Source organism: Notothenia rossii, assembly GCF_949606895.1.
Source record: "Notothenia rossii genome assembly, chromosome: 2".
Lineage (NCBI taxonomy): Eukaryota > Metazoa > Chordata > Actinopteri > Perciformes > Nototheniidae > Notothenia > Notothenia rossii.
In genome coordinates, this window is record NC_136904.1 from 46,264,129 (window position 1) to 46,289,762 (window position 25,634).

A 25,634-nucleotide genomic window follows, 5' to 3' on the forward strand; every position below is an offset into this window, starting at 1 on the left:
CCTGCCTGTTGGCGTCAGCTGATAGAGGTGTTATGATTCTATCTTGTTATGCAAAATGTTGATTATTCTCTCAGAACTAGCTAAATACATGGGTCTGGGGTAGAGTTCTTCAGAATTGATTATGGCATATCAACCATGTGGTCAGATCGTGGCCCGTGACATGTCGTGTGAATTCTCCGGCCGAAGCTCCAAATAAACCGTCAGTGTTTGCCATCAAAGCTCCAGCTCTCCTCGTGTCTCTCTGAGTCCTGTCTCCAAGTGCTTCAAAAGTTTCCCCCATACATTACCATAACTCCCACAAAGTGTGTTAATGTGTCAGATCACCATTTCACCCTAACCTTAATAACCTTCACTATTCTAATGGGTCTTATTTCATGTTTGAAGCTGTAATTCCAACCCAGTCTCACTAAAATGTATTAATTTCTATTGACCAGCGTCCATATCAAGTTATCGTCAACTCTGAAAACCGTGAAAACAGTATTTCCGGTCTCATAGTAACTAAGGTGATTTCTAATGACGCATATCATTCCCCCCACTGTCGAATGATTTCACAGTTATGTCTGCAGTACTAAATAAACTAAAAAATATCAGTTTGTCCTTGTTAATTACACAACATTAATAGGTTTATATTGTGTACAATGCTTTTGTGTTTTACCGTTTCGATTCTGAGAAATACATTTCTTTTTTCAGAGTTTTGGAAAGCCGAAAACATTACACTACCCATGTTCCTCAGCTATCGTTGAAGGTCGGTGATTGGATGTCTTAGTCGCAATGCACATTGGGATATGGTGTTTATGTGATAAAAAATACGGAAAAAAAACGTTAATGAAAATAATACGTTATTCCATGTGTGCTTGCTTTTCTATTTGGAAGTCATCACATAAATGCATTGTAATACACGGTTCGGCTGCATTACATATTACACATCTGCCGTAGTTCTTTATTTAAAGAGCCCTGGCAGGCGGCAGTGGCTCAGGTGCTGTTTACACGGGAACAAAACGGGTTGTATCCGCTACTTTTCTCTTTCGTATAGCCCGCTCGTTCACACGAGGCCTTAACGGAACCGCGGAAACTGACCCCTAAAACGATAACGGGTCCCAAGGTGGATAGATCTGCGGACGGAACGCTCTGGAGGGCCAAATGGCTCAGTGTGTACGTCCTATACGATGATTTCCTGATAACGATGAAGCCATAGCCCCACCTCTCCCCACCTCTGCTGCTCACTGCTGTAGCATGGTCAGTAGCTACTGTCAGTAGCTACTGACCATGCTACTGACCATGTTACAGATGTTGGTGCAAATTCTACAGCTCCTCTACCACAACCATCAGCAACAACTGGACATGGAGAACAACATGAAGTAAATGTTGCTAAATCCACCGCGGAGAATAAACAGAAGGGCAACCAGGCAACCATGGCAACCATGCTCGGGGTGTTCTTCGCTGCTTTTGGTGTATTTTGTGGCGGAAGTACAGCGCCACTTACAGGCCCGGCATATGTATTACAGCGTCACCAGCGGGTCGAGCGGTCTTGTGTGAAGGGACACGTTTATTGAGCCGTATCCGTGTGAACGCAATACTTTTTTTATACCGAATTCGTTTAGTTTGCGTTTCGTTTGCGTTCCCGTGTAAATGGGGTCTCAGTCTGTAGGGACTTGGTCTTGGAACCGAAGGGTCGCTGGTTCACGTCCCGATCGGACCAACAAACAAAAAAGATGGAGTGAGCTGGTAGCTGGAGAGGTGCCAGTTCACCTCCAAGGCCACTGACAAGGTGCCCTTGAGCAAGGCACCTAACCTCAAAACTGCTCCCTTGGCGCCGGGTACCTGGCAGCTTCTCCGCTCTGCCGCCTCTCCTATCTGCATGTGGTTGTGTGTGTGCATGTATATCCTCTGTGTTTGTGCATGTATATCCTCTGTGTTTGTGCATGTATATCCTCTGTGTTTATGCATGTATATCCTCCCCTGTGTGTGTAATGTGTGTAAACACAACAGAGTGGGGAATGACATTTCCCTGTAAGGGATTAATAAAGTGTATCTTCTCGGGCGACTGTGGCTGCGAGGGAGTGCGGTCGTCTTTCAACCAGAAGGTTGTGGGTTCGATCCCAGCCCATGCAGTCAACATGTCGATGTATCCTTGGGCAAGATACTTAACCCTGAGTTGCTCCCGATGGCATGGCCAACGGTGTGTGAATGTGTGTGAATGTTAGGTCCTAGAGTAAGGTACACTGCTCTGTATGAATGGGTGTGAATGGGTGAATGACATGTAGTATGTAAAGCGCTTTGAGGGGTCTTAAAGACTGGATAAAGCGCTATATAAGTACAGTCCATTTCTTCTTCTCCTTCTTTCTTCTTCTGATTAGAAGACCTTTGGACAAACTGGAAGAACTGCCACCGAAACTGAATACATGACGTGGATCATAAATATATCCGCAATTAAACAACATCTTCAATTCCTCTTCACACATTACGTCTCCATGCAGTATCAATACTAATTCGGCTGACGTGTATATGTGATCCTATCGGTAGATAGGCTATATTTTACACCGTTTTGCATACCCAAAATGAACTACAAAACATGATGTCGTTTTGCATAACGGTTCACAGCTGATATAATGGGACTTGTCATTTTTAAAGATATTATTGATTTTTTTTAAATTAAAGATTGTAACTACTGAGTTGAGAGAATAGCCAGGGGTTTTAGGCAATGGGAGACACATCTATGGAATCAGAATTTCACTAGCTAACCGTTAAATGACTGAACGATATTTTTCTACCTATTTTACAATTATATTAAAGCTCACCTATTATGCTATATTTGAACAATATATTATAGGGCCATCCATATCTATACAAGACATGTCTCATGAAGTTTTTTGCTCAAAATACCAAACAGATCATCCATTGTAGCATTCTTCATACCCCTCTATTTCAGCCCTGTTAGATAAGTGCTGATTCTGGGTCATTAGCTACGGAGAGAAGCAGATTCTCAGCTAAATGCTGCCGTGATTTAACGCCATATTATGTTCCAAACCACATCAAGCATTATTTCTGAAACAGTATGGAGCTCAAACGCTTTCTCTCTCGTGGGTTTACTACAAGGACAGTATCTTTTATTTCCGGCTTCTTTACACATATTCTCTCCAGTACAGGTTAGTTCTGAGTTAGCAATGCTTTCTAATGTAAACACAATCCATATTACTTCCCAAACACGTCACACATTGTTTCTGATACAGCGACGTTTCTGATAGGGCCATGGGTGTAAAGCTAGCCCACATTTTAGTAATGTCGTGACGACTCAGCAAGTCTGGATCAGCTCCGTTGTTCCCCCTTTTTTAGAGATGTGGGTACAGAGGAAAAGAGAGTTGTATTTTCGGACACTTTGTGAGTCTCCTTACACACCTTTATGTATAAAATAAATCAAAAAGTGTGCTTTGCATAATAGGGGACCTTTAAGGCTTTTTCTATAATTTAATTTTATAAATGTTATAACATGTCTACTCTGAAACACTTTGTTACCAAGGTCCAATATTAAAGTTTAAAATGAAAGTTTATGATCATTGTTATGACTGTGTATTCATGTTATGTTATGTATCTCTGTTTTCTCTGTGATGTTTTACAAATCAGATATTCATTTGTATAGAACTAAAATATGTGAAATAATAGTTATATCCTGTAAAATGATGTGAAAACATGAATATAACCACACATATTCAGATGTTAAACATACATATGTGTCCTAAACTAATAATAAAAAGTGATTATGGTATTGTATGCTGTGTGTGTACCTTATTTGTAACATCTTCAGAAACTACCTTTCCAACTCCTCAACAGTTGCCTGTTTTTGACTGTTACAGGTGTATACAGTTCATGGTACAATGCATAAGCCTCATATAGTCCATATATTTAGCTTGGTTATGATAATTACATAATGTAACCTAAACTAATAATACATTTTTGGTGGCATTGTATACTTTATACATTTATCATCCTCAGCAATTACCATTCAAACACCTCATCGGTATTTTCTGGCGACTTTAAATCATTGCTCGGCCATAATGTGGCAGTTCAGTGTTCTTAAACAACTAAACAGAGGAATTACCACCTCAGCTTTAGGTTCACAAACCCAATGCCTTTCCTTACTGCTCTTTGTGCTTCTTTAGAAAAAAAGTTTTGAACCAAAAGTGGAGATGAACCATGACATGGCAATTCGATAAAATGGCTTGTCGGTAACTATTTTTAATTATCTATTTCCCTGCATGGAGCAAGTTAAAGCTACCACAACTGAAACAGTCTGAATTTCAAGACATTTTCTACTCCATACATTCGAGTGTGGCAATGGGAGAGCACTGTGGATTTGTCTGGTAGCTATTGTCTCATGTATAAACAGACAATGTATAATACACATTTCTCCAGTTCCACGTTATTTTAACCGCACTCCCCGGTAGAAACGTGTCCATTCGCGTATCTGCTGCCGAGTTGAACAGTGAGACTGATGAAGGGCATGATTCATTCTCTGAGAGAGAGTAGGACAGCCAGGAAAAACCTGGGCTAAAACATCATTGCTCAAGGCATAATCACTGTTAAATAGGTTGTTGACATACACAGTCTGCTGTGTGCAAACATTTCATTTGGCCAATTATCCCCTTCACTGAGGTGGTGTGGTCGTTATGAGAAGTGTAAGTGAGGATTGGTCAGAGGGAGGGAGTACTCGCTCCTGTTAATGGAGCTACCAGATGTGTTGTAAAGGAGCAGGAGCACCAGTACTGGGTGGCCTGCCACATGTCCAAGCTGAGAATGTGTGTGTGAGTCTGTGTAAGTATACCGTTGTCCATGACCGTGTCTATTAGTGTGCAGGTTTACAGGGAGGCTGTAATATTTAGTGGAACACCCCAGGGTGCTACTCACTGCGACCAGAAGTGGGAGAAGTACTCAGATCTTGTACATAAGTAAAAGTAGAAGTAGAGTGGAATACTCTGTTACAGTAAAAGTCCTGCATTCAAAAAGTTACTCAGTAAAAGTAGAAAAGTATTATCATCAAAATATAGTGAAAGTAGCAACAGTAAAAGTAGTCATTGTGCAGATTGGTCCATTTCAGAATAATATATATGATTTGTTTTATAATGATTGATCTTTAAAGTGTTCTCAAAGCTGGTAAAGGTGCAGCTAGTTTGAATGACTTTGTATACTGCACTGCAGGGTAGCTCGTGGATTTACTCCAGGTGGAACTAAAGTCTGATTTAACACTTGATTATATTTCACATCATTCATCCACATGTAGTGGAGTAGAAGTACACCATTTACCTCTGAACTGTAGTGGAGTAGAAAGCAAAAAATGTAAACTACCTAAAAATGTTACTTAAGTACAGTAAATGGACTTTACGCAACTGACTGAGACCACGTCCTCCCATTACACCCCGAAGCCACCTCACTTTGACACACACACACTGGCAGAGACACAGCTTCCAACACATTTAGAGATGATCCTGGGATTGATGATGATTCGGTTCAAATGCTGCTGTTATTGGTGTTTGTTTCCATCTGTTTCTAGAACTAAAACTGAAATAAAACGGGATGTTAGAGTGTTGTGCACCAGAAGAGACAGGAGTCCATGGCAGGCCATGAGGGACATGTGTACGAGATCTGAGTGCTCTCTTTGATTGTCTGATTATGTGTTTGATTCGCCAGTAGTGATAGATTGCTGGAAACCCCCCCTCCCTTAGGCTGCAGGCCCGTCCTGCTCTAATCAATGACATGTTAAGCTGGCAGGCTTTTGAAGTGAGGGGATCCAGAGGGGTGCTGAAGGGGTGAAGGGCAGGGGAGGGGGGGGGGGGGGGGGGGTTGGAAAGGGGGGATATGTGACAGAGGAGTTGATAGGTATTGATGATGTGCGGCGATGGGACACAAGGGAGAAAAGCCAGCGAGGGATGAAGGGAGTCCAGAGCCAGGCTTAAGGTGGGGGACGGTTGACATGAGCAGAGCCGCCTGGAGCTCATCACACGGAGGGGGAGGCTGACGGCTGATGGCTCACCCTGATGGTCCCAACAGGTCAGGCTCAAACCCGTCCCCAAACAGACATCCCAACATGTGTTTTTTCTCCCGTCTAACTTTTTGACCCAGCAGAATGTCTACAATCACCTCGGAGGAATTGGAGGAGATGTTATTGTGTGGTTTGTGTTGGCCAGCTTCTTTACATTTCAGTTGTGCTACATTCCTGTTCAGAACAGAAGTCATAGGTAAGTAGTCTTCACTGAAAAAACGGAAACGTTGACTTTATTTAAATGTATTGTCAACAGATTTCACATAGCTGTGTTAGGTAAGTTTAAATTAATAATATTAAGTTTAAATAAATATTAGGTTCAACTTAATATTATTGCTTTCAAATAACCCAATAAAGTCAACCAAGATAAAAATATAAACTCAATTTTCTGGCCTACACATATCAATCAACTATTTGGAAAAAAGCAAGAAAATGTGTCCAAATATATGCAACTACCCCTTTAACTATTCTCAATGCTCACTTCTCATATTCATAAAAGAAAATGTATATAATTATTGGTAGTAAACTTTATTTATTATAGAAATATTCCCCAATAAACAAGTTATTGGTTTACTTTTTAAACACTGCCATTGGTATTTAAGATCTGAATGAATTTGTGCAGTGAATTACCAAGAAACTTGGCTGCATCGATGAGATGAATCAGAAACAAAGTATCAATTTATCTGATGATAATGTCTGTTCTGTCTTTACCTCCGCATTTCTACATCTCTCAGAACTTTACACGGGAGAAACAGAAGAGTAAGAAAGTCAGTGTGTGTGTGCTTGAGGTGGTATCTGTGGGTCTATATCTACATGTGTGTTGATACTAAAGTTGCGTGTAGTGTTGTTTTCAAATGTGTGACTGGATGTGTGTGTAATATTTGTGTAAATGTGAACTGCTGCTTGTGTGTGTGCGTGTGTGTGTGTGTGTGTGTGTGTGTGTGTGTGTGTGCGCGTGTGTGTGTGTGTGTGTGTGTGTGTGTGAGCCCTGAGAACTTGGCAGTGTGTCAGCAGTGTTCTCCAGCAGTGAGGGGGAGCTGCTGTGTTTCTCTGTGCTGGATCCCCTTTCAGCCTGACACAATCCCACAATCAGCAGCGTAACCCGGCGTGCTCTCATACCCACCTGATCTCTGTTCCAGCACACCGGGATCGGCGGCTGTCAGCGTCTGCAGCGGTGCTCTAGCTCACTCCACAGCACTGGGCTTGGTTGGAAAGGAGCCTACGTTTGTCTATTTTTACAGAAACAACATTGTAATACACCCTGGTTTCCAGATCCTATAAATCTGTGATCACTTATATCACAATCAAAGGCTTGGTTTATTTTTTTCTAGCTCCTTTTTGTGGTCTCAGGGCATTCAGATCAGCAGTTTTTACTGTGAAAAAACTGAAACGTTGACTTTAATTAAATATAATATATCAACAGATTTTAGACAACTGTATTAGGGTTAGTTGAAAGCAATAGTATTGAGTTTAAATAAAAAATATTTGGCTCATCTTAATATTATTTCTTTGAACTAACCTAATACACATTGGCGAGCCGTGACTTTTATACCTGGGCCCTTTGACCCACTTCTCTTTAAAAAAAAGAAGAGTTATTACGTCACAGCGTATACTTCAGCGGAATATCAAAACAACGGCCTGGGGTGCAAAACGCATCAATGACAGCGACCCTCTACCACACAAAACAACACCATTTATAAAAACACCTATCATGACAAGGCACCCACGTCCCACAGCCTACCTTGACAATACAGTCTCACTCCCTGAACTTCCAGGAGCGACGCTTGGTCAGGCTGCCGTGGCGTGCAGTTGGGACGCGCCGAGTCTCTTTCAGCTTCATAAACGGACGCAAAGAGCTTTCAACTGATTGCAATGTATTCCCATGGGCGGCGGTATTTGACGCTCAGGGAAGCACTGCATCGGTCCATGTATGCGGCATTTAAAGGCAATGTGAGCGTCCATTCCCATTGGATAACGGAGAATTGTACACCCGGAAGTAAGTATTCTCCTTACTGTCGATTGATTTTACAGTGATATCTGCACTACTCATCAACTCAAAAACACCAGATTATCCTTGTTAATTACACAACATTAATTGGTTTAAAATTTTAATTGTGTACAATGCTTTTGTATTTTTCCCCTTCGATTCGGAGAAACAAATATTTTTTCGGAGTTTAGGATGGCAGAAGACACTACCCAGAATCCTCAGCTATTGTTTGGGACTACACCATGCGCTTTGCTTCACAAACCCCTTGATTAGTCCTCAAGCTCTGTGATTGGTTGACCTCCAACTGCATTCCATATGAAAAAAACCGTTTCGTAAAAGATAAAATCATACTTTATTCAGCAGTGCTTGCTTTACTCTTTGAAAGTCATCACATGAATGCATTGTAATAAATCGTTTGGCTGCATTAAATATTACACATCTGTCGTAGTTCTTTATTTTGATTTATCTACAGAGATCGGGCCTCAGAATAGACCGCAAACTATTATTTTACCGTTCTGTTTTAATTTCACAATAAAGTTAGTATTAATATTTTGTTTTGATATTATTGTTTTTTATTAACTACTAGACCGCTGGGTCATGTTAAGACCATCTTTTCTGTGTTGCTGTGGGTTTTTTCCATCGCTTTTTTGTTACACATATCAAAACAATAACAGAATATATCTGTCGTAAACTAAACCGGAAACAGCAGTACATTTTATTTTGTTAACACTGTAAACTTGACAGCTTTTTAACCCAAACCACCTACTGTTGGTTATGGGTTATGGCTAGAAAGGATCCGTCTTGTGTAAAACTCTCGCGAGAGTTTGGCTGAATGTCACGTGGCTGAATGTTTACGTTTGGCAGGCAGCCTTTCAGTTACGATCGTTAACATCAGTTGGCCACAGCAAATGATGGTGAGAAGCTAAACTATCTATTAATTATGTCAATGACAGGGAGTGTGATTGTTGAAATAGGGTGTTAGCGGTCTTGTTGGTGTTCAAAGAAGAATGACAACACTGTAGATCACCAACACTATGGTTTATTTTTTATTCACAGGCAAGTCAACGTTGTCGCAGTAAAAGTCCCAAGATAGCTCCTGGTGCAATACAATGTTCCCTTGCAGTGTTTTACTATTAAGTCTGATGTTTCTCTATTAATATTGCTGCTGCATTAATGTGTATGTTGCATCATGTTACTGCTGTAGATGTGTTTCCGAGCCGCTCCGATTACAACGAGAGTTACAACGAGAACGTGACGTCATATTTACACTAGACGGATCCTTTCTAGCCATAACCGTGGTTATGGTCATGTTATTACACGTTTAGAGTAATTGCAATGCAGGTAGATTGTGTTGCTTTTTAATGACTGTTTAAAATGCCTTTTTCTTAATGTCTTTCATTTTTGTAAAGCACTTTTGAATGTGTTATATTTTATGAAAACATTTAAATATTAAGAGTACATACAAAATAGGAGGAAACTAGAAGGTCAATGATAGAAATATAGAATAGAAAATATCAAGAAGATACTGTAAATGATTTCTGGAATAAAACAGTTTAATGCCGGATGTACACAGATATTAATAGGAGGATGTGCAAAACAGACAAACTAATTAGGCTTTATTTAAACATTAAATAATACTTTAGGTTAAGGTCTTCTTTTAAATACATGTAAGCAAAAAGCTTTGGCGGTATCTGATAAATATTAAGCCTGACAAAGTACTTAACGTTTAATATATTGCATGGTTTGTTTTGGGACTTGACAATCAACTTTCCTGCAATGTTAACTATGTTGAAGCACTTTTTTTTAAAGGGGACCTATCATGCAAAATGCACTTTTGTACGTCTTTTATACATGAATATGTGTCCCCGGTTTTCCAGGGAACTCCCCAAGTGTCAGAAAACACAACCCTCTCTATTTTCCTCCATACCCAAATCTCTAAAAAAGGGGCTGCAACGGATCTGATACAGACTGATCCTGATTTGAACACTGTCCTGACGTCGGGACGGTGGCACTACGGCTATTGGGCCAACTCTCCACCTATCAGGGGAATGTGGGGTTGGGCCACGGCCGGCCATTGCCGCTCGAAAGCGCTGGAGACGCTGTAGTACATATGCCAGGCCTGTAAGTGGCGCTGTAGTCTGCCACAAAAGCAGTGAAGAAGACTTCCCGCGCATGGTTGCCATGGTTGCCCTTCTGTTTATTCTCCGCTGTGGCTCTTTTTCTCCCTCCCCGAGGCAAGCGTTTGCTCCCGCTGCTGTAATTCAATGCAATCCCTCCCCGTCGAGGCAAGCACTGTAATTCTCTCCGGTAGTCCACCAGCAGATGACAAACACCCACCTCTCCGCCTTTTCCAAGGAACGAGGGGACCGTGCGGCAGAGTTTCTGTTTCGCCGGTCAAGATGTCCGTTAAAGTTTAAATCTTCCGGACAAAATTAGAAAAGTGCCGGTCAAAGGTTTTCTTTGTTATTTATTGAGCTTTAAAACAAATGAATAACGACTCTATATAATAATATAATAAAACACGGAGGACGGAGATCTCTTTTTCTCCCCCTCTTCTAACTTGATCAGAGCACGCTCCCCTCTCTTGCAGGGGGGCGTGGTCAGCTGCAGCTCACAGATTCAGCCCCCTGCAAAAACACGGCTGGAGAACAGCAAATAGAGCGAAATGAGGCATGGCTAAAATGCATGATCTGTTTGGTATTTTGAAAACAGAAATGTATAAATATACCTTATATAGGTATGGCCCTACAATATATCATTTAAATATAGCATGATAGGTGTCCTTTAACTGACATTATACATATTTATTATATTCTTATAAGATGTATGTAATAGATAGAATAAGAAATGTGAAGAATATGACAGTTTAATGGTGGAGGATGGATAGATGTCTTGTTGAGGAAGCTATGACCCAAGTTTGTCATCATTGCATAACTACACCGTAGTTGTGTATATGACATGTAAATAAACCATACAGTTTTTGATGAACGATTAGAGAATAACGAGTAATGAATATGCATATAGGGATCTGCAGATAAATGTTTTGTCTTCTCAAGCACCAACTATCAAATATCTCGCCTGATTGTTGACAATCACCTTCACTGAATTTTACTCAGGTGTAACTAAAGTCTGATTTAAGGGTTGTTTATATATTTCACATCATTAATCCAAATCTGTAAATTAACTAAAATAAATGTAGTGGAGTAAAAATACCAGGTTAACCTTAAAGAAAGCCCTCAGGTTATAAAAGACCCCCATCACCCCAGCCACCATCTGTTCTGTCTGCTGCCGTCTGGCAGGCGGTACCGCAGCATCCGGACTAAAACCACCAGACTCAGGGACAGTTTTATCCCACAGGCCATATGACTATTAAACACCTGAACTTTGAAACAACATCCATAACATTCATCTGGCTGCTACTTAGAAATTATTTGTCAAATATATCATATTCCAATCACTAGTATATAGACTCTTATTGCACTATTTCACTTTTTACTATTTTACTATTTATCTTTTTGTATTTACTTGCACTATTTTTTCTGTTTATCTGTTTTATTGTGTTGCACTGTTGGAGGAGCCTGTGACCTAAGGGGGGTAGGACACGTTCGATTTCCTGTTTTGGATAGTGTGCCGTCAATGGGATTAATTCCATTTCAAAGTGCTTTTTGACGTTCCGTGTAAACTTCGCGCACTTACCACTCCAACATCCAATTACAGAGCTTGTGTAGTGTTTTCTGCCACCCTAAACTCCGAAAACATATTTGTTTCTCTGAATCTAAGGGGAAAAATACAAAAGCATTGTACACTATTTAAACCAATCAATGTTGTGTAATTAGAAAGGATAATCTGGTGTTTTTGAGTTGATGAGTAGTGCAGATATCACTGTAAAATCAATCGACAGTAAGGAGAATACTTACTTCCGGGTGTAAAATCCTCCGTTATCCAATGGGAATGGACGCTCACATTGCCTTTAAGGGCAGCCGACATGGACCGATGCGGTGCTTCCCTGAGCGTCAAATACCGCCGCCGATGGGAATAAATTGCAATCAGTTGAAAGCTCTTTGCGTCCGTTTATGAAGCTGTGGGAGACTCAGCGCGTCACAACTGCACGCCAAAGGAACCTGACAAAGCGTCGCTATTGGACGATCAGTGAGTGAGACTGTGTTGACCTTGATGATCAAATCACTTAAACACAAATTCCATCCTCCTGTCCTTTTTGATGAAGTACTTGATGCAGCTGATCCTTTGCCACTCCAATTTATAACAATGTTATACATTTGTAACTCAATCTTGAAAATGTTAATAATTTCGCAACGATGTCATCACTATCACTGAAATGAGCCATCATGACAATAGTATGTTTCTGCAGCCCCGGAGGCTGCAGTTTCAGGACCGCAGTCCTGGGACCGCACTCCTGGGACCGCACTCCTGGGACCGCACTCCTGGGACCGCACTCCTAGGACCCTAGTTGTTTTGCAACATAGCCACCTAGTGAATTGGATGCCCGCAAAAGTACAACCAGAGAGTATTGAGTCTCATACACAGCGAGTCTCTTTAGACCAGGGGTAGCCAACGCGGTGCCCGCGGGCACTAAGTCGCCCGCAGGGGGGAAGTTGGTCGCCCGCGTGCATGTTCTAAAAATAGCATAAGTCACCATGTAGCTCCGTCTAAAAATATTATTGAATACATTTTTGTTTTTAAAATGACAATATTGAATATAACATTTTAAAAGCACACATTTTGTATATACATATGTAAGTGAAATGGAGATTTGGTGCGTGAAATTGAACTCTGACCCCAGATAGGTTCAGAGTTGAACTCCACGCACCAAATCTCCGTTCCACCTTTAGCTGAGACAAGCTAGCATGAGCAGCTATGATCATGGGCCTCATCGATCGACAGACAGACAGACAGACAGACAGACAGACAGACAGACAGACAGACAGACAGACAGACAGACAGACAGACAGACAGACAGACAGACAGACAGACAGACAGACAGACAGACAGACAGACACAAACACACACACACACACACACACACACACACACACACACACACACACACACACACACTCTCTCTCTCTTTCAAACACAGACACACACAGACAGACAGACAGACACACACTCTCAAACACAGACACACACACACACACACACACACACACACACACACACACACACACACACACACACACACACACACACACACACACACACACACACACACACACACACACACACACACACACACACACACACACACACACACACACACCAGTGGTGAGGATCTCAGCCTGCCACTGACGTTCAACCAGAAAACATCAGCAGTTAGCTGTTAGCAGTTAGCAAACAGAGATCACAGCTCCTCATATCTTTTCAGAAACTGGACAAAAGTTAAACAAGTACAAACCACAGACTGTCTGTGTCATGGCGAATACAGTCGCTGGTTTATTTATGTCTGTAGGCCGTTGTTATGAGTGTGGATTGAGCATATACAACGTTAGCTTAGCCTGGTCGACCCAATCTTCATTCAGAAAATAAGCATTTTAAAAGGTTTTTCGCCTGCCGTCTTGTCTGCAGACTTGTCAAGCATTAATTCATGGTTTTTACTAACCGGTATCAGTATGTTGTTACTTCGGCATCATTTAGAAACGTGTATTACAATTTAATCACGGTAAAATATGTTCATTTTGTTGTAGTTGTAGCTCCCGAGCCAGCGCGTCTTGTTTGAATGATGCGAGTAAACACAGCTGGCAGCAGCGGTGAAACTCAAGCGATTAGAGCGGAGTCGCGTCCGGTGTGAACGCAGCATTACAACGACCTCTGATAGATCTCGCGAGAATGTGTATAAATATAGATACATTTTCATAACAAAACAATGGGGTTGCTATAGCAATGGTAAATCATTGTTAATAATTATTGTGAGGAATAATTAACATTAACATGTGATCAAACAGTCCTTCACATACAGTAAATGAATATGTATTCTGATTATTTTTAATAATAATATTATCATTAAAGGTGAACCGTGCAATTATGTTATTCAGGACGTTTGTATCAAACAAGTAGCCCTTCGTATTACTCAGTACCCTTGAAGTAGCCCTCGGTGACAAAAAGGTTGGTGGCCCCTATTGTAATGCTTTTTATTAACGATCTAAAAATGTTTGAAAATATGTTTTTCTTACAGATATTAAATTATTATTATTAACAACAATTTGTTGTTATTATGTTTTTGTTTTTTAATAACAAATATATTTTGTATGTCAGATGTAAAAAGATAGTCTTTTATATTTATCTTATCAAATTTACATATATATATATATTGTAGTAATAATGATATAATCTATTTATAATTGTAAATGTATATTGTATCGAGACATACATTTAGATTAAAGGAAAACAACAAATTTAATTTCGTTTTTGGGAGAAGGGGTAGGATTAAATACGTGTAAACTCCTTCCCACTCCTTTTCGGATGAGTCATTAGGTAGATCATTTGTTTATATATAATTTGTAAGTCAATAATATTTAGTCAAATAAAATCAAATGTGTCTTTGTAGAGCTGCTTGATTACTCAAAAACAAAAACAACTGTTAGTGTGTTTATGCACCTGGCTGCCAAAGATAAACATGCAGTTTCACCAAGAGGCATTTCAGTGCAGAATCCATTTTTATTTATTTAGAAGACGGGCGGAATTTCCTTAACACAGACACGGAATGACCTCTGGAGTCCAGCATGTCTTTGAGTTCCTCTGATCCTTCTTCTGAAAGTGGAGAGGACATAAATGATGCCTAATTGTCAGATTCTGACACGACAGAATCTAACTAGTCGAGGGCCGGACTGGTTCAATGTTTATTTCAAAACGTATTGGATAGGATACGTCCCCAGCTGACCCAGACATCAGCGCAGGTTCTGGTCCAGGCCCTCGTCATCTCACGCCTAGACTACTGCAACTCCCTCCTGGCTGGTCTACCTGCATGTGCCATCCGACCTCTGCAGCTCATCCAGAATGCAGCGGCTCGTCTGGTCTTCAACCTTCCTAAATTCTCCCACACCACACCACTCCTCCGCTCGCTTCACTGGCTTCCAGTAACTGCTAGAATCCACTTCAAGACACTGGTACTTGTGTACCATGCTGCGAATGGATCTGGCCCTTCCTACATCCAGGACATGGTTAAACCGTGTACCCCAGCACGTGCACTCCGCTCTGCATCGGCCAAACAGCTCGCTGCACCCGCACTGCGAGGGGGACCCAAGTTCCCATCAGCAAAAACACGTGGGTTTGCTATCCTGGCTCCAAAATGGTGGAATGAGCTCCCCATTGACATCAGGACAGCAGAAAGCTTACACATCTTCCGGCGCAAACTGAAAACTCATCTCTTTAGACTCCACTTCGAGTGATAGAATTACTAACAAAGCACTTATATACTAATAAAGGGCTGGCTTATCTAAAGCCAGTTGAGCAGCACTTGAAATGTTTGGCTCTATGAAACCTGATGTACTTATATGATTCTGTTTTCTTAAAGGTTGTATCTTCCTGGTCGAATGCACTTATTGTAAGTCGCTTTGGATAAAAGCGTCAGCTAAATGCAATGTAATGTAATGTATTGAAATGAAATTATTGCACATTTTAAACCTGGAACTAACAAAGCTTAAATGATTGCCTATAAAAACAACATTAAACATTAAATAATCAGTTGCATTAATTTCTTATGGCTCTATCTGCAGCTTTTCCTCAGTCATTTCTTATCATTACATTTTTCCACAGGCCAACAACAGCTTCAAAAAAACTGTTTCCCTCAAAGAAAAAAACAAACATGCCCTGTTGTCTCAAGAAAGAAAGTGCAGAAGGAAACATTGAAACTCATTTTGCTGCTCTGTGATGCTAGTTCAAGCAGATACTTGGCATCTCATCTTGGGTGCAAGTTCATCAATGTTTGGGCTCAGGCTCTGAGCTGAGGAAACCCTCAGGGTTGAGTGAAGGTGTGCGTGCAATATACCGGCGGGCCAGATCTAATAGTAATTAGAAATTATCCTGCGGGCCGAAATTAAATCCACCAAAGTAGTATTATTCATCCCGCTTCCATCACATTAGTATGCATAGAAAGTGACAGGTGCTGTGACAGGTCACACCTCTCCCTACTTATTCTAATGAGCTAAGTAGGGGTGCAACAACTAATCGACTTAATCGATTAAAATCGATTACCAAATTAGTTGGCAACTAATTCAGTCGTCGATTCGTTGGTGACGTCATCACATGTGTTCTACACCCCGTTAAGCTCCAACGTTATCGCTCTTTTGTATGGGTACAGGAGACATTTAAAAACATATGTTATGTATTATTGCTACATAAACATTATATCGCAGTCTTAGTGTCGCCAACTCAGTTTCTAATATGCAATATGACTACAAAATGCGTCTATAATGTATTTTCGATCTTCCGAATTCAGACGAGCGATCTCTCCCCCGCCTGCTTGCGAGGGGGCGGGGCAGTTTACACACACACGCAGGAGATGGCGGAGAGAACGCGCTCCGAGGTGTGGTTAAACTTTATCCGTCTCGATGTGGACAATGCTCGTTACCAAAATTGCAATAACAGTTTATCATATAAAGGCGGTAAAACGAGCAATTTGTCTAAACATTTAGCAAAAGTGCACCACATTCAGACGGAGAAATGCACCGGGTTCGGCTGTCTTTCTAGTAGCTCTGTAGCCCCTTCCAAGAGTAACCTTTCCACGTCAGGTGTTATGTATGCTAGCAGCAACACGCAGAGTTAACTCAGTTATAAAAACATAGGTTAATGATTAGAGGTAACTGAATTAGTTATTTTGTTAAAGTTTCAGCTATTCTGTTTACAGTTCTGTCATCACATTATTTAATATGATTTGTTAAAACATTGTTGTTTCTTTTGATGTGAAATATTATGCATTTAATTAAAATAAAAAGCAATGTTAGTTTTGTTCACAATTTGTTGAGTTAGTTTACCTTATTTCTTGTCAAAAGAACCGTTAATACTATCGTTGAAAGGACCGGATCGATAAGCAGTATTGATATAAGTAGTAGTACAGTTAAAACCTTAACGATCCGAATAATCGATTAATCGTTTCATTAATCGATAGATTAATCGATTATCAAATTAGTCGTTTGTTGCAGCCCTAATGTATATATATAAATGTCATGTTCTTATATGCTGTATGTGACGGGACTATAGATGGAAATTAGCTCAAAGCTAAAATCCGTCTCTTTTACACTGGTAAGCATTATATTTGTTTTAAAGTGTTCATCAATGTGCACTACGGTAGCCCCGAAGAAAATTAAACATTAAAATATGTTATCGATGTCCCCATTCCCAGTTTGTTTTGGGAATAATTGCAATGTTTACTATGTTTTGGTAGCTCTTAACAAAACAGAATTTTTGTAAAAGACTGCGACTCTAAAAGGCAAGTTTGTGATTTTAACACTGTTTCGATGAAACAATACATTATACAATATTACGACTTTTTGCCATATTTTTAACACAATCTTTTTTTTTTGGTTGTAGGGCTTCAAGATATTTTGCATGTCATGCATAAACACGGTGTCATCTTTTCCTTGAAACTGACGTGCTGCCCGTTTTACAAAACAAGTTATTTTTCTGCTTCTTCATCCTCTGAATTTTCCTCCCCCGTCCCTCTTCCTTCAGCCAGCACAACAAGAATCAAGGTGGATCTGTGAAATGAAACACCTCTTCCCAAAGCGTGACTTCCCTATTGAGAGCATGCGTCTTCGGCAGTAGGGACTAGACTAATTGGCCAGATAAACTAACATGCAGAACGTACGGTATGTTTGAAGACTAACCATTTATCCAGTTCAAGCTGTCTTTAAGATGTGACATTGCGCTCTGACTATTTCCCGTAAAATGTTGACAAACTATTACTTATTCTTAAATTTGACCTCTTGCTGCTTGGTTGAAAATGATAGTTGAAAAATAACTTTTAAAAAAAAAGACTCAAACAGCGAGGGACATTATACTGGTGAAAAAAACTCTCAATTCTACAGATGACTCCCCCCACTCAACGCAATAAGTCCCTCCCTCCACTCAGCAAAGCATCTAAAACTAAGGACCCCACTAAGACGACAGTTTGAAAACTAGCTATGGATCTGAGAAAAACCAAGTCTCCCCCCGTGAGTTGCAGCCAGGAACAAACTCCTGGACTACCATCATCACCACCATTCTGGACACCCGAATCTTGCAGTACTACTGCTGCTTATTTTGCTCCTTGGGCCAAGACGTCTCTGTTTATGGACACAGTGAAATCACTGTTGGTTGATATTGTGGAGGGGGTGATACATCGGTACAGAGAAGAAATATGCAACGGATGCCGAGTCAGTCACCCCGGCCAGAGGCAACACGATTGTCTGAATGACATGCCCGATTTTTTCTTCAGAAACAATTACAACGCGTTAATGAAAAGACTCTGGCTCACCGACTTCATGACTGAGATCGACCAGACTCTTATTGATAAAGACATTTTCACGGATGATTGGAGGATCCAAGGCGCTTCGGAGGCTTTTCTGCACAATCTCAAAAATTGTAGACGCCTCAAGGAGAGACTTGAAAAGATCCATGCCGAGTTGGATGGAGAAGAAGAAGACTAATAACCTGCGGTTGGTTGAAGCCAGGGATTTTTTTTTTTCCGATACATTGACTTTCTCTTTAAAGCAAAATAAAAATGGGGAACTACTATGCAAAACGCTCGGTATATATTGATCAGAATGTAGTCAATACCCTTTTAATAAGTGTGGTGATGAGGACGATTGAAAACAGATTGAATAGTGATCCCCGTGTAAACAGAATGGCTGAAGTTTGTAAACTAGAAGACATTTTGGATATCGTTCGTTCTGGCAGTACTATTCCTGGTCATTGGGAAACGATTGTAAACGAAACATTTACATTTTCCGAAACATTCTGTAACATTACCGAAGAAATGAAACAAACATCAAAAGTGTATCATGTGCTCTCATTGTATGCTCTGTTTGTAGATGTAATGCATCTTTGTGTCAAACAAAACATACACATGAATATTTTGACTGAAGTGAAAAAACTCCATCATGATATTTCCAGTAATCTGGGGAATTCTAAGCTGGAGACGGTCCTGGGGATGTTACAATCAGTATAACTATTGATTTTGTGTGTGAAAATGTTTAAATGTAAATAGGACATTTTAAAAAATAAATAAAAAAGTGTTTTTTACATTTTAAAAACTGTTGTCTTCATTATAGCAAGGGGAGTGTGTCTGATACATGTGTATTACAGTCCTTCACATGCACTGTTGTCTTCATTATAACAAGGGGAGGGTAACATTGAAGATGTATGATACATGTGTATTGAAACGTGCGTATTATACCCCCACAGAAACACAGAAACATGGAAACACAGAAACACAGAAAACACTGAAACCACTGAAACACCGAAAACACTGAAAACACAAAAAACAGGCTTGTGTGCTAGTATGGTTTTTGAATAAACACATCATTATTTTAAAAAGTCAAATAGTATCAGCCTCCAGTCGACTTTTTAAAATACTGATGTGTTTATTCAAAAACCATACTAGCACACAAGCCTGTTTTTTGTGTTTTCAGTGTTTTCGGTGTTTCTGTGTGTCGGTGTTTCAGTGTTTTTGTGTTTCTGTCTTTCTTTGTTTTCTGTGTTTTCTGGGTTTCTGTGGTTCTGTGTTTCTGTGTTTTCTGTGTGTCGGTGTTTCTGTGTTTTTGTGTTTCTGTGTTTCTGTGTTTTCTTTGTGTCTGTGTTTTTGTGTTTTTGTGTTTCTGTGTTTCTGTGGTTCTGTGTCTCGGTGTGTCGGTGTTTCAGTGTTTTTGTGTTTCTGTGTTTCTGTGTTTCTCTGTGTTTTTGTGTTTCTGTGTTTCTGTGGTTCTGTGTGTCGGTGTTTCGGTGTTTTTGTGTTTTTGTGTTTCTGTGGTTCTGTGTCTCGGTGTGTCGGTGTTTCAGTGTTTTTGTGTTTCTGTGTTTCTGTGTTTCTCTGTGTTTTTGTGTTTCTGTGTTTCTGTGGTTCTGTGTGTCGGTGTTTCGGTGTTTTTGTGTTTCTGTGTTTCTGTGGTTCTGTGTCTCGGTGTGTCGGTGTTTCAGTGTTTTTGTGTTTCTGTGTTTCTGTGTTTCTCTGTGTTTTTGTGTTTCTGTGTTTCTGTGGTTCTGTGTGTCGGTGTTTCGGTGTTTTTGTGTTTTTGTGTTTCTGTGTTTCTGTGTTTTCTGTGTTTCTGTGTTTCCATGTTTCTGTGTTTCCGTGTCTCTGTGGTTCTGTGTTTCTGTAGTTCTGTGTCTCTGTGTTTCGGTGTTTCTGTGTGTCGGTGTTTCAGTGTTTCTGTGTTTTTTCAGTGTTTCAGTGGTTTCAGTGTTTTCTGTGTTTCTGTGTTTCCATGTTTCTGTGTTTCTGTGGGGGTATAATACGCACGTTTCAATACACATGTATCATACATCTTCACTGTTACCCTCCCCTTGTTATAATGAAGACAACAGTGCATGTGAAGGACTGTCATACACATGTATCAGACACGCTCCCCTTGCTATAATGAAGACAACAGTTTTTAAAATGTAAAAAACACTTTTTTTTATATATATTTTTAAAATGTCCTATTTACATTTAAACATTTTCACACAAAAAATCAATAGTTATACTGATTATAACATCCCCAGGACCGTCTCCAGCTACAAACAGAGCATACAATGAGAGCACATGATACACTTTTGACATTTGTTTAATTTCTTCGGTAATGTTACAGAATGTTTCGGAAAATGAAGATTCCAGGACCACTTTAAATGTTTCGTTTACAATCGTTTCCCAATGACCAGGAATAGTACTGCCAGAACGAACGATATCCAAAATGTCTTCTAGTTTACAAACTTCAGCCATTCTGTTTACACGGGGATCAGTATTCACTCTGTTTTCAATCGTCCTCATCACCACACTTATTAAAAGGGTATTGACTATATTCTGATCAATATATACCGAGCGTTTTGCATAGTAGTTCCCCATTTTTATTTTACTTTAAAGGAAAAGTCAATGTATCGAAAAAGAAAAAATCCCTGGCTTCAACCAACCGCAGGTTATTAGTCTTCTTCTTCTCCATCCAACTCGGCATGGATCTTTTCAAGTCTCTCCTTGAGGCGTCTACAATTTTTGAGATTGTGCAGAAAAGCCTCCGAAGCGCCTTGGATCCTCCAATCATCCGTGAAAATGTCTTTATCAATAAGAGTCTGGTCGATCTCAGTAATGAAGTCGGTGAGCAGGGCCGGCTCTAGACAATTTGCAGCCCTAGGCGAGATTTTAGCTGGCTCCCCCCCCCCCCCCCCCCCATAGAATATATAAAGAACAAATTAAAAATCTCTACAAAAGACGAATACACTACAAAAACAGAAACTTATTGACATAGGCAAAAAGGCTTACCAATAACCAATAACCTACCATAGCCAATAAATGTAACTTATTTTATTTTTGTTGTTCATTCATATCTTATTTGACCTAGTTAACACTCATTTATGTATTCATATTTTTATCTCCAGTTTTTAAACGATATTATTTGTTTACTGTCTTATAGTATACATTGAAAACACCAACCCCCCCCACCCTACACACAAATACAAAAACCACACTTGCTTTAGTTATAATTCAACAAACATATTTTAATAAACAAGTAGCTTCCGCAGAAGGAGTTATAGAAATATTTTAAAGAACACTTAAGAACACACGTATTGTAATAATAAATAAATAAAATAAAATAAATGAAAAAATATTAACAAATACATAAAAACGATTTATACAAAAAAAGAACAATTACATTTCTGTTTTTGAACACACATATTGTAATAATAAATAAATACCTTACTGACTTGCTTGACTTAAACACTCAGAATTGCACTCGTCTTGACTTCTTTGCTGCAAAGTCATCGATAACATCCTCATATGACAGCTGACGAGAAACATCACTGTTAATGCTGATGATGGCAAGTCCACTGAGGCGTTCTTGGACCATTGTAGACCTCAGGTAGGTTTTAATTAACTTCAGCTTTGAGAAGCTTCTTTCTGCTGAAGCCACTGTCACTGGCATAGTGACTGCGATCCTGAGGGCCACCCACATATTAGGATAAACCTCCCTCAGGTTCTTCCTTTCCAAGAACACCAACAGTTCCAGGGTGGTCATTGTGGGTGAGGGGAGAGTTGGAAAGTTCATCAGCTCCAGTGCCAACTCTTTTCCATCTATGTCTGACTGTCCGCCAGAGCTCAGGGTGTTGCTCAGTGTTTGACACTGCTTTGTCAGCTCGTTTCTGGGCAGTTCGGGGAAGTTGACAAGCACCCCAAACTTTGCCTGAACTTCTTCCAGGTGTTCAAAACGCTCATTGAGGGAAGTGATGCAAACATCAACCACCCTGTTGAAAAATGTAACTTCCATCTTTTTTAGGGCATTGGCCATTGGCTCATCAGGTGCTTCATAAGATAACTGCCTCTTGGTTGACCTCAGCCTCTTCTCCTTGAGGACAGCATCCACATCCATGTCCTCACACATGTCTTTAGCACTGATCTGAGCAGAGGCAAATCCAGTGGCTCTGTAGTCTTCCAGGGTGGCCTTTGTCTTTCTCAGGAGGTCAACTGCGATGTCAAGTTGCATTGACACAGACTGCATGACCTTACTGACCTGTTTGACTTTACTGAGGATGTCGTACCACACCACAGTGCAAATGGAGAAGCGGTAGGACCCCACTTCCTCAGCCAAAGACTGTGCCTCTATTTTGATCATTATGTCAGTGGCCTTGTCCCTCACCTCCAAAAGTGCATCTCGAACATGTTGAGCCTGATATCGCACAGCTTCCACACTGTTGACCCGGCTCTCCCACCTGGTTTCAGACCATGATTTCAAGGTAGTGGTGACATGGCTCATCAAAATGTCCCAGCGCTTTGTAGATGCTGAAAATAATGTAAAAAGCTTTTGGAGGTAGCCAAAGTATCCAGTGGCATCTAGGGAGCTTTTCGCTGCATCAGCTAACACCAGATTGAGAGTGTGTGCACCACATGGCACGAATAGTGCCCTCGGGTTTATTTCAAGTAACCTGGCCTGAACTCCTTTGTTTTTCCCTCGCATATTGGCACCATTGTCATACGACTGTCCCCTACAGTCCTCAAAGGGGATGTTCAGTTCTTGGAGCCTGTCCAGGATGAGGGATGACAAACTCTCGCCAGTTGATTCCTCAGCGACAAGGAACCCCATGAAGTGTTCCTTAACTTGTGGCATCTCCTCCATTGTAACAATCCTTAAGATGACTGATAACTGCTCTGTGTGGCTAATGTCAGGTGTGCAGTCCAGAATGATGGAATAATATTTAGCCTTCTTAATTTCTTCAATCATGTGGGCACTGATTCTCTCACCGATACATTCAATGAGTTCATTTTGAATATTTTTTCCGAGATATGTGGTATGGCTTGCACCCCTTTTGACTTTAGCAACGTGTTCTTTCATTACAGGGTCAAACATTGCTATCAGCTCCACTTCTTTAAGGAAGTTGTTATTGTTGGGTTTGTTGAGTGTGTCACATGTTCCCCTGAGGCCCATGTTTCTCTCAGCTAATGATTGAATGATGGCGACCAACCTTGTTACCACCTCACGCCATCTCTTCCTTTCTATGTCTGTAAGCGCCATCTCAGTCCTATCAATAGTTTGCCCCTTTTGTAATCGAAACTCTAACTCTTTCCATGATTCCATGTGTTTAGTATGTTCTGGAGTGTTCTCGTTTGTTTTCAGTAATTGGTGGCAATTTTTCCAGTCATTTAGCCCTGCACTGATTAATTTGTATTCCTTCTGGGAGAACAGCTTGCAGCAAAAACAGTAAAGGCTGTCGTTCTTCTGTGAGTACAATAGCCAGCTTCTCTTGATTCTTTCCCCATTTACCAGTTTTCTATAAAAGTATTGGTGGTGGCAGCTTCTCCCATCCTGTCTTTTTGGAAAAATGAAGTGTGGTTTTGCCTGATAGGGTCCTCTGCTCACAAACTCTGTTCTTACCTTATCAGACATGAATGGCCAGTCGGCAGGGTCAACAGCTGCTGCCTTTGTGGCGTCACGTGCTGCAGACTGTGTTGTGGTACTCGGGATCAATGTTTCCCCTGCAGATTGTGTAGCAGCAGGTTCACTTGGGACAGGTAGTGATATGTTTTCACCTGCAGACAGTCAAACATGCATGGATACAGTCGGACACCCACTGTGTGTGTATGTGTGTGTGTGTGTGTGTGTGTGTGTGTGTGTGTGTGTGTGTGTGTGTTTTACATTAACATGTACATTATTAGTAAGAGAAGTGCTATTGTAATGTGCAATAATAAACTGGACTCACGTGCTGCAGACTGTGTTGTGGTACTCGGGACCAATGTCTCTCCTGCAGATTGTGTAGCAGCAGGTTCACTTGGGACAGGTAGTAGTGGTACGTTTTCACCTGCAGACAGTCGAACATGCATGGATACAGTCAGACACCCACTGTTTTACATTAACATGTACATTATAAGTGATATAGGTGCTATTGTAATGTGCAGGTGTGAACATGTGTATGAACTACCCGCAACCCTAATAAACTCAACAGGCAATATCACAAAAAACTTGACTGAACTCACCTGCTACAGGCAGTGATGCAGTAGACTCAGGTTGTGCAGTGGTGGGAGTGGGATTACCCAGATATTTTAACAATGCACCTGGAAATTACATAGAGAATAATGTAGTAGGTATCTATCTGCAATAATACTGAGCAGTTCAGACTAGCTGGCATAATTTCCTGTGCCCAAATATGCAAAATATATTTTTTAAGTGATAACCTAGCTAGTTAATGATTTAGCAGAATTATTTTGTGTCCATTACCATTTGTAAGCTAAAGATGGAACAAAATAGATAGCTTTAATAATAATAAATATATATAAAGAATACAAGAAAAACCACACAGTGCAGTTGGTGTAAAAAGAGCTATCAAGCTAGTTGGTAAAGCAGCTCATCTGCTAGCTTCTATCATACTATATATCAGCTGCTATCATTAGCTAACGTTAGCTAGCTAGCTTTATACCGTTGCTTGAAAAATGCCAATAAACACAAAAAGTCATCAGACATACCTCTGTTTTCCTGGAGTTTTTCCTCCTCTCTCTTTCTTCGCCTTTTCCAATGCGCCCCAGACGGCTAAACATGTTGTGACAGTGAAGTTCTAATTCTCGTTCAAAACGAGCTCGCGACACGCTAAACACAAATGGACAGAACCAAAGAAAACATAGAGAGGGGTGGTGCAGTGTTGGGGCGCCCCTACGTTTTATTTTTCATATTCTCAAAAAAACAAATGAATCCTGATCTGAGCGGCGCCTAAAAAAAAGGAATCTGGGGGGCGCCTACAAAAATAAAAAAATATACATAGGCCTATTAAAATTTTTTTTTTTTTTAAATCTGGACTGCACCCCTGCGCTCCCTCTACAGTTCAGCGCCCTAGGCGAACATTTATAACGCCAGTGCGGCGGGCTGGCCCTGTCAGTGAGCCAGAGTCTTTTCATTAACGCGTTGTAATTGTTTCTGAAGAAAAAATCAGGCATGTCATTCAGACAAT

At 40.5% G+C, this 25,634-nt stretch overlaps 1 protein-coding gene across 1 annotated transcript; it reads right to left on the reverse strand.

The window, feature by feature from the left end:
* Positions 1-21,752: 21,752 nt before the first annotated feature.
* LOC307028171 (zinc finger MYM-type protein 1-like) lies at positions 21,753-25,308 on the reverse strand. Its single transcript, XM_079662972.1, has 4 exons — positions 25,156-25,308; positions 24,670-24,747; positions 24,396-24,494; positions 21,753-24,225 (listed from the first exon to the last, which is right to left on the reverse strand). Exon 4 carries the CDS (start codon positions 24,080-24,082, stop codon positions 21,926-21,928), a length of 2,157 nt encoding a protein of 718 aa, XP_079519098.1. The 5' UTR covers positions 24,083-24,225; positions 24,396-24,494; positions 24,670-24,747; positions 25,156-25,308; the 3' UTR covers positions 21,753-21,925.
* Positions 25,309-25,634: the final 326 nt, after the last annotated feature.